The sequence below is a fragment of the Rhinichthys klamathensis genome, unplaced genomic scaffold (genome assembly GCF_029890125.1).
Source record: "Rhinichthys klamathensis goyatoka isolate OS25496 unplaced genomic scaffold, OSU_Roscu_1.1 h1tg000808l_1, whole genome shotgun sequence".
Lineage (NCBI taxonomy): Eukaryota > Metazoa > Chordata > Actinopteri > Cypriniformes > Leuciscidae > Rhinichthys > Rhinichthys klamathensis.
The window spans coordinates 10322-20000 of record NW_026607197.1 but is presented as its reverse complement, the minus strand read 5'-3'; the positions used below and the strand labels follow the sequence as shown (position 1 = coordinate 20000).

General features: G+C 43.7%; 1 protein-coding gene across 1 annotated transcript; it reads left to right on the top strand.

The window, feature by feature from the left end:
• The first annotated feature begins 4410 nt into the window (after positions 1-4410).
• lrrc30a (leucine rich repeat containing 30a) lies at positions 4411-6438 on the top strand. The gene is made up of 2 exons (XM_056243557.1): positions 4411-5294; positions 6051-6438. The coding sequence occupies exons 1-2, from the start codon at positions 4662-4664 to the stop codon at positions 6309-6311; spliced, it is 894 nt and encodes a 297-aa protein (XP_056099532.1). The 5' UTR covers positions 4411-4661; the 3' UTR covers positions 6312-6438.
• The last annotated feature ends 3241 nt before the right edge of the window (positions 6439-9679 follow it).

Here is a 9679-nt window from a genome sequence, read left to right as displayed (position 1 = left end):
TAGTTATTAGCGTGTGTTCTTTTTAGCGTGTGCTCTGGTTAGCGTGTACTCTGGTTATTAGCGTGTGCTCTGGTTATTAGTGTGTGCTCTGGTTAGTTTGTGCTCTGGTTATTAGCGTGTGCTCTAGTTAGCGTGCGCGCTGCTGGTTAGCGTATGCTCTGGTTAGCGTGTGCTCTGGTTAGCTTGTGCTCTGGTTAGCTTGTGCTCCTGTTATTAGCGTGTGCTCTGGTTATTAGCGTGCACTCTGCTGGTTAGCGTGTGCTCTAGTTATTAGCGTGTGCTCTGGTTAGCGTGTACTCTGGTTATTAGCGTGTACTCTGGTTATTAGCGTGTGCTCTGGTTATTAGCGTGTGCTGTGGTTAGCTTGTGCTCTGGTTATTAGCGTGTGCTCTGGTTAGCTTGTGCTCCTGTTATTAGCGTGTGCTCTGGTTAGCATGCGCTCTGCTGGTTAGCGTATGCTCTGGTTATTAGCGTGTGCTCTGGTTATTAGTGTGTGCTCTGGTTAGCGTGTGCTCTGGTTAGCGTGTGCTCTGGTTATTAGCGTGCGCTCTGCTGGTTAGCGGGTGCTCTAGTTATTAGCGTGTGCTCTGGTTATTAGCGTGCGCTCTGCTGGTTAGCGGGTGCTCTAGTTATTAGTGTGTGCTCTGGTTAGCGTGTGCTCTGGTTATTAGTGTGTGCTCTGGTTAGCCTGTGCTTTGGTTAGCCTGTGCTCTGGTTAGCTTGTGCTCTGGTTAGCTTGTGCTCCTGTTATTAGTGTGTGCTCTGGTTAGCGTGCGCTCTGCTGGTTAGCGTGTGCTCTGGTTATTAGTATGTGCTCTGGTTAGCGTGCGCTCTGCTGGTTAGCGTATGCTCTGGTTAGCGTGTGCTCTGGTTAGCTTGTGCTTTGGTTAGCTTGTGCTTTGGTTAGCTTGTGCTCCTGTTATTAGCGTGTGCTCTGGTTAGCGTGTGCTCTAGTTAGCTTGTGCTCTGGTTAGCTTGTGCTCCTGTTATTAGTGTGTGCTCTGGTTATTAGCGTGTGTAACTGTAGTAGTTCTTCTGTCGCGCTCTCATTCCCCACACATTACAAATGGCTTCTTTATAGTGTGTAATAGTGTGTTTCCTCCCCATCGATTCATCATCCTCAGCCACTTCATCTCCCATTTTATCTCCCTTTACTCTCACACACTTCCAGTCTCCCTCTCGCTGAAGAACTCGATGAAGAAATTATAGCTGCGATATTAAACTGTCTCTGGTGAACACTTCATCCATTACGCAACGCTTGCCCACCAGCGCTTACAAATCACACTCAAAGAGCTGCATGAAACAGGCAAGACTCTCACAAGTTAGTTAGTAACCATATTAAACTGTATTCTGTTACATTTCTGGTTAAAAAGTCACTAAAGAAGGAGGAAATTAGTTTTTTAATCCCCTAATTTCTAATCGAATATCCCATTTTCACACAGAAAGAACATTATGAGAGTAAAATGGGTTGTGAAGAGCTTCATTTAGATATTAAATGTAAACATAATTTTGATGGAAGTGATAGAGATAAATGTGTCTGTAAATGAACATGATGGGCTCTGCTTATAATAATACTTCACAATAACTTTGTCTGTGAGTGAAGGGAAAGAATCAGAAGGTTAGATATTCAGAGTTCATGTATATGTCAGCTGGGCAAAATGGAGGCTGGAGGTCAAAGGGTCGCATTTAAGATGTGATTTTCATCACGTCCTTTAAGTCTTTCAAGAGTCAAACGTCAGTAATAAACACTGGATATATTTAGCTGACAGGTACATGTGTTTCTGCTTTAGGGCATCTGTAGACAAACACAAACTCAGTGAGTTCTTCAGACACATCAGTATATTTGCATGGTGTTTGTGCACAGTAAGGGCTTTTCCTCAGTTGCTTGTCTACAAAGTAAATCCAAATCAATCGGCTGTTTGTCCACACACACACTACTGAAACTGATGTTTTCAGACCCACATTTATGAGGAAGTTTTGAACATTCATAAATACCGAAAACCTTCTTAGAACATGTTTTTTTTAGCTTTGGTAATATCAGCTGGTCTGTATGGAGGCTTGTTTCTGCCACTGAATAATAAAAAATAAAAATGCAACTTTTTATCTCCCAATTCTGACTTTTTTCTCACAATTCTGAGAAATAAAGTCACAATTCTGATCAATAAAGTCGCAATTCTAAGAAATAAAGTCGCAATTCTGAGAAATAAAGTCACAATTGCAAGATATAGGTTTGCAATTCTCGAAAGTTCTTGCAATTCTGACTTTTTTCTCTCTCAATTATTACTTTATAACTTGAAATTATGACTTTATATCTCGCAATTTTGACTTTATATCACGCAATTATGACTTTATGTCACAATTATGACTTTATATCACACAATGACTTTATATCACGCAATTATGCCTTTATATCTGCCAATTTTTACTTTATATCACGCAATTATGACTTTATATCTCGGAATTATGACTTTTTTCTCACAACTCTGAGATATAAAGTCAGAATTGCGAGATATAAAGTCTCAATTACTATAGATTTTTTTTATTCAGTGGCAGAAACAAGCTTCCATAAATCTGTCTGTCTTGAAAATGATCTTAAATCATCAATCTCAATATGCTTAGCTAATGTCCTTCGATCGTTGGCTAAATGGATCTAACACCCTGAGGATGACGTTATGAACCCCAGTCTGAGCAGGTGGTGAAACGCAAACACGTACTAAACTCATGTTTGATGCCGCTAATGACGGATCATCCGGACGATACGAGTTCTTGAGAGATTTCCGCTTGAAATAAACACACTTTAGCCACTGAATGAGATGCATTACTGATTTCCCTCTCCGTGCATGTCTATTCAGGGTGGAACGTTGCCGATTTCCGATTATTTGGCAGAGATGCCAAGAAACAAAGCCAAGATCCTCCGACAGATGTCCCACTTAATATTGAACCACGACACCATTTATAACCCGTTAATCCACATCTGTGGCTATTTAATATGCTGAGGAAAGATGAGGAAAGTTACAGGCTTCAACTGAACTTTAGCTTTAAATACCATGCATGGCGTTTCACTACTGGTTCTGACCAGTATTGGAGTGTTTACGTGAGATGAAGCTCCGGATAGAAGTGTGTTCAAGCTCCCGGGTCAGTGTCTGTCAGGGGATCCGATCTATTAATATCTCAGCCGTTTCTGTCAAAGCTCCTCCGTTTGTGCTGATAAAGATGTAGTGACGCAGGCAGGGTTATTTTAGGATCGTCGATATACTACACCGTAAAAAATTATTAGAAGTTGTAAATAAAAAGATTATTGGAGTCTTTCATGATTTATTCAATGTGTTACTTGCCGGTTCTTATATTGTTTGCTGAAAGCATGCATGTAAAGTTTAAGTGATGTTTAAGTATTTTAGTTTTAGTTAGCCCAAAGGTGTGAGTGTGTGTGTGTGTGTATGTGCGTATGTGCGTGTGTGTTTCTCTCTCTCTGTGTGTGTTTCTCTCTGTGTGTGTGTGTGTGTGTGTGTGTGAGAGAGAGAGAGAGAGTTTCGTTTTATTGTTAGTTAACCCTGAAAGGAGTCTATAGCGCACATAATGAACGGGTGCCCTGCGTTCAAAGGCCTTTACATCGTGCGCCACGATCGCATCGTAAACACAACAGCTCAAGAACTGCGCAAAGTTTCTGGACAAAGTGCAATACATACGAACAAGACTGGTCAAACTAGTTGGTTTTCAAATCTGAATGATAACACAAACCTTCTACAAAGTGTCCTCAGAGAAAATCCAAACACTCCAGACATTGTAGTTGTCAATGAACTCTCTAAAAACATTCTGATTCTGGAAGTGGGTTGTTGTTTTGATATTTACATGGACTTGTGTTTTTCTGAGAAAATGTTAAAATACCAGTCATTAACAAATGCTTTAGCAGTGTGTGGTTACAGCACAGAACTGATCATCCTAATCTTTGATAGTCTAGGACATGTGCACAGATTATGCGTCAGGGGTTTGGAAACTGCTGGACTGAGTAAAAAGATCTCTAAGCAAACAGCCGAATACTGTTCTGTGTCGGCAATCATAGGCAGTGTGTGTGTGTGTGTGTGTGTGTGTGTGAGCAATCACAGGCAGTCTGCATGTTTGGAGGAGGCGATGTCACCTCTATCCATAGTCTATTTATTTATATATTCATGTGGTTGTGACGATTTTCGATGTGTGTATTGTCAGGTGAAACTTAACAGGCCCTTTGTGAATATTTGGATGCTGTGTTGTTTTAATCAGTATTGGTCATTCCAAATAAAATAATCAAATGTGTTTGTGTGTGTGTGTGTGTGTGTGTGTGTGTGAGAGAGAGAGAGAGAGAGTTTTCGTTTTAGTGTTAGTTAACCCTGAAAGGAGTCTAACTTTATCATTAACAGTTGTCCATTTCATGCTTGACTGTATTTCGGGTCACGGGAGGCATGAGAGTTCAACGCCATCGTATTTCACCCCAGAAATGTCTGTCCTCGTCTTTCTGCCCACAATCAAGGGTAGTTATCGCCAACACTCGCCCGCAAGTGACAGCAGCAACTGGACCAGAGGGTCGTGAAACTCAGTAGGAGTTGCCAAGATATGTTTCCAATCCTCAGTGTGTCTCCGGACTGTGTTTGTGACGTGAAGGAAATGTGCTTCGGAGTCTCTAGCAGATGAGAAGAAGACGGGCAGAAATGGGTGGAAAGAAATCCAAGATCTCGGCAGACGACGACACGACGCATTCGGCAAGAAAGACTCCCGAGGAAAACCTTCCCAGCGCCGAACGCATTCGCAAACACATGACCACACACTTCGGCTACAGCGTTCTCAGCCTGGCTCGGCGTGGGATTCGGGATCCTCCGGAGGGTCTGTGGGATCTGACGGATCTACAGAAACTCAACCTGTCACTCAACTCTCTACGATCCATTCCCTCGTCTCTGGGATCGTTGGAAAACCTAGTGGTGTTGAATCTGTGGGGGAACCAGCTGACCAGTTTACCGCCTGAGATCGGGCGTCTCCGAAACCTGAAGGTGCTCTTCGCGTATCGGAATCGGTTAAGCGACGTTCCCGAGGAACTGGGATGCTGCACTAAACTGGAAGTTTTAAGTCTGGCTAATAATCTTCTCACCGGCCTCCCGTCGACGCTTTCATCCCTCGACGGACTCAAGAAGCTCAACCTGAGCCACAATCACATCAATCACATCCCCGGATGCGTTTACGCCATGAAGAGCCTGGTGTTCCTGCAGCTGGCCTGCAACAGACTGGAAAACATCGCGGATCAGATCCAAGCGCTGGCCGACTTAAAGGTGACATATTACGCCTCTTTTCACAAGATGTAATATAAATCTATGGCGTCCCAGAATGTGTTTCTGAAATTTCAGCTTAAATTCCCCCAGATCATTTATTATAGCTTGTCAAATTTGCACCGTTTTTGTGTGTGTGTCCCTTTAAATGCAAATGAGCTTTAGCTCCGCCTCCGTTCAGAAGAGGGCGGAGCTTCAGAGACTCCGGCAATAACAACACAGGCCGATCTCACTGATCCAGAGTCAGGAGTAACAGCAGCGAGTGCAGCCTTACGGAGAGACTCAGGGAGAGCTTCACTTTTACACGTTTCTGAATGTTAGCGGAGACATTTCTGTAGTTGTTGTGGAGTTACACTGATCATCTCCTCATCATGTTGAACTCTTCCACAAGTGTCCACAGTTCCTGAGGTGTTTATAAGACAGCGCTGACATGTTCTGGTCAATAGTGTTCAGTGTCGTCTGTGCTCGACCACAGAACAGTTTCAGGCTTTGCTGGATCTTCTCCAGTGCGTTAGAACTGGTCTCTGTTGGCGCTCGCCGAACCCAATGTCGCTGGTGTGTGTAAACGTGCAGATTAAGGGCCGGGAATATTATAATAAGATCCTAAGGAAATCTGCTAAATCTGATTTATTTTGCAGAGAAAGGCTCACCAAAACAAACTGGGTTTCACTTGTCACGGTCTCTGGGTTGCACCGGCTACCCGATTATAGCACTTAAACACGGAAAAAGTCTGATTTTCATGATATATTCCCTTTAAAGATCCTCATCGTCGAGGGAAACTGCATCCACTCGCTTCCCAAGATGCTCTGCCGTCTGACCAAGCTGGAGCTCCTGAATGTGGACTTCAACGACATCCAGAGCGTCCCGGCGGAGATGCACCGGCTGAGACGCCTGGAGAAGTTAGCGTGCCATCCGCTGGATAAAGGCCTTCACATCGTGCACAATCCCCTGCTGAAACCCATCAAAGAGGTTCTGGACGGGGGTCTGCAAGCGCTCTACAGTTACCTGAGGAACCCGTAACACACACACTCTACAGTTACCTGAGGAACCCGTAACACACACACTCTACAGTTACCTGAGGAACTCGTAACACACACACTCTACAGTTACCTGAGGAACTCGTAACACACACTCTACAGTTACCTGAGGAACTACAGTTACCTGAGGAACTCGTAACACACACTCTACAGTTACCTGAGGAACTCGTAACACACACTCTACAGTTACCTGAGGAACTCGTAACACACACTCTACAGTTACCTGAGGAACTCGTAACACACACTCTACAGTTACCTGAGGAACCCGTAACACACACACTCTACAGTTACCTGAGGAACTCGTAACACACACTCTACAGTTACCTGAGGAACCCGTAACACACACACTCTACAGTTACCTGAGGAACCCGTAACACACACACTCTACAGTTACCTGAGGAACTCGTAACACACACACTCTTCCATGTTTATTTAAATGAATCCCGTCGTTGCAATCTCAGAAATTAAGTGATTTTTTGTATTCAATGTTTCAACTCATGATAAACTGCAGAAGTAAGAGTAGAAGAATGTGTGTTCAGCCATAAACACAGTGAGGGAGAGTGTGTGTGTGTGTGTGTGTGTGAGTGAGTGTCTGTGTGTGTGTGTGTGTGTGTGTGTGTGTGTGTGTGTGTGTGTGTGTGTGTGTGTGTGTGTGTGTGTGTGTGTGTGTGTGTGTGAGTGTGTGTGTGTGTGTGTGTGTGTGTGTGTGTGAGAGAGAGGGCGTGTGTGTGTGTGTGTGTGTGTGTGTGTGTGTGTGTCTGTGTGTGTGTCTGTGTGTATGTGTGTGTGTGAGTGAGTGTCTGTGTGTGTGTGTGTGTGTGTGTGTGTGTGTGTGTGTGTGTGTGTGTGTGTGTGTGTGTGTGTGTGTGTGTGTGTGTGTGTGTGTGTGTGTGTGTGAGTGTGTGTGTGTGTGTGTGTGTGTGTGTGTGTGTGTGTGTGTGTGAGAGAAAGGGCGTGTGTGTGTGTGTGTGTGTGTGTGTCTGTGTGTGTGTGTGTATAGTGAGTGTGTGTGTATAGTGAGTCAAGAGCTGGTGGAAGAGTTGTGTGTTTCCTCACTATAACTCGAGCTCAGAGACACTGCAGTGAATGAATGTGTGGAGAGGGTCAAAGGTCGAAGGTCAGCAGCATCTCTGAGCCGGTGAAGGTCAGTCGTACTGAAATCTTCTGCTGGTTGTGTGTGTGTGTGTGTGTGTGTGTGTGTGTCGAGACGAGGCTCGTTAAACCTGCTAAACAAGCACTCGATTCCTCGTCCTTTGACTCGCTGATCATGTTTCTCACCTCGTTCTCCTCGACTGAAGGCAAACACACGAGAACAAACACACATCCATTACTGAGAGAAGGTCAGGCTGGAGACCTCAGCGCTGTGGGTTTCTTCAGCTTAACACACACACACACACACACACATAGAAATCCATGTGACTAACTAATGCTCAATATTAAAAATACTGTAAATGCTCAATCTAAAATTTTTGTGTTAAGGTGTAATTACCATTGTGCAAATGCCATATATATATACACTCACCGGCCACTTTATTAGGTACCCCATGCTAGTAACGGGTTGGACCCCCTTTTGCCTTCAGAACTGCCTCAATTCTTCGTGGCATAGATTCAACAAGGTGCTGGAAGCATTCCTCAGGGAGTTTGGTCCATATTGACATGATGGCATCACACAGTTGCCGCAGATTTGTCGGCTGCACATCCATGATGCGAATCTCCCGTTCCACCACATCCCAAAGATGCTCTATTGGGTTGAGATCTGGTGACTGTGGAGGCCATTTTAGTACAGTGAACTCATTGTCATGTTCAAGAAACCAATTTGAAATGATTAGAGCTTTGTGACATGGTGGAAGTAGCCATCAGAGGATGGGTACATGGTGGCCATAAAGGGATGGACATGGTCAGAAACAATGCTCAGGTAGGCCGTGGCATTTAAACGATGCCCAATTGGCACTAAGGGGCCTAAAGTGTGCCAGGAAAACATCCCCCACACCATTACACCACCACCACCAGCCTGCACAGTGGTAACAAGGCATGATGGTTCCATGTTCTCATTCTGTTTACGCCAAATTCTGACTCTAACATCTGAATGTCTCAACAGAAATCGAGACTCATCAGACCAGGCAACATTTTTCCAGTCTTCAACTGTTCAATTTTGGTGAGCTCTTGCAAATTGTAGCCTCTTTTTCCTATTTGTAGTGGAGATGAGTGGTACCCGGTGGAGTCTTCTGCTGTTGTAGCCCATCCGCCTCAAGGTTGTGCGTGTTGTGGCTTCACAAATGCTTTGCTGCATTCCTCGGTTGTAACGAGTGGTTATTTCAGTCACTGTTGCCCTTCTATCAGCTCGAACCAGTCTGGCCATTCTCCTCTGACCTCTGGCATCAACAAGGCATTTCCGCCCACAGAACTGCCGCTCACTGGATGTTTTTTCTTTTTCGGACCATTCTCTGTAAACCCTAGAGATGGTTGTGCGTGAAAATCCCAGTAGATTAGCAGTTTCTGAAATACTCAGACCAGCCCTTCTGGCACCAACAATCATGCCACGTTCAAAGTCACTCAAATCACCTTTCTTCCCCATACTGATGCTCGGTTTGAACTGCAGGAGATTGTCTTGACCATGTCTACATGCCTAAATGCACTGAGTTGCCGCCATGTGATTGGTTGCTTAGAAATTAAGTGTTAACGAGCAGTTGGACAGGTGTACCTAATAAAGTGGCCGGTGAGTGTATATGTATGTATGTATTTATATGTGTGTGTATATATATATATATATTTATTTTTATTATTTTTTTGTCAGTATAGTAACTGGTTGGTGACTGTTAATGTTTTGTACAACTTGAAAACAGATGCTGTTCCTTTACAATTTAGCTCAAACAGTAGCGCTTGCAACGCCAAGGTCATGGGTTCGATTCCCAGGAAAGCAATAGTTGATAAGAATGTAAGTGTGTACCTTGAAATGCAATGTAAGTCGCTTTGGATAAAAAGCGTCTGGTAAATGTACAATTTAAGTATAATCAAATTGTTTAGTAATTTCAACTAAAATATTGTCTAGTTGAATCTTGAATAACTTAAAAATGAAGTTGAATTTTTTTGTCATGACTTATTGATTATGTAAAAACATTTTTTACAGTGTATAAGGAGACATCTTAATATTTATTTATGTTTCTGTGCTTTTGTGATATCTGGTTCTGTACCAGCAGAGCTCCTCTCTCTCTCTCTTTCAGTGTGTGAATGAGACTCGAGCGCTGTTGCTCTAGCGCCCCCTGTCGTACAAGCCCTGCAGTGCAGCTCATGACTGTCACTCAGAATCATATAATTATATATATTAGTCTGATATAGTGAGAATATGGAGGA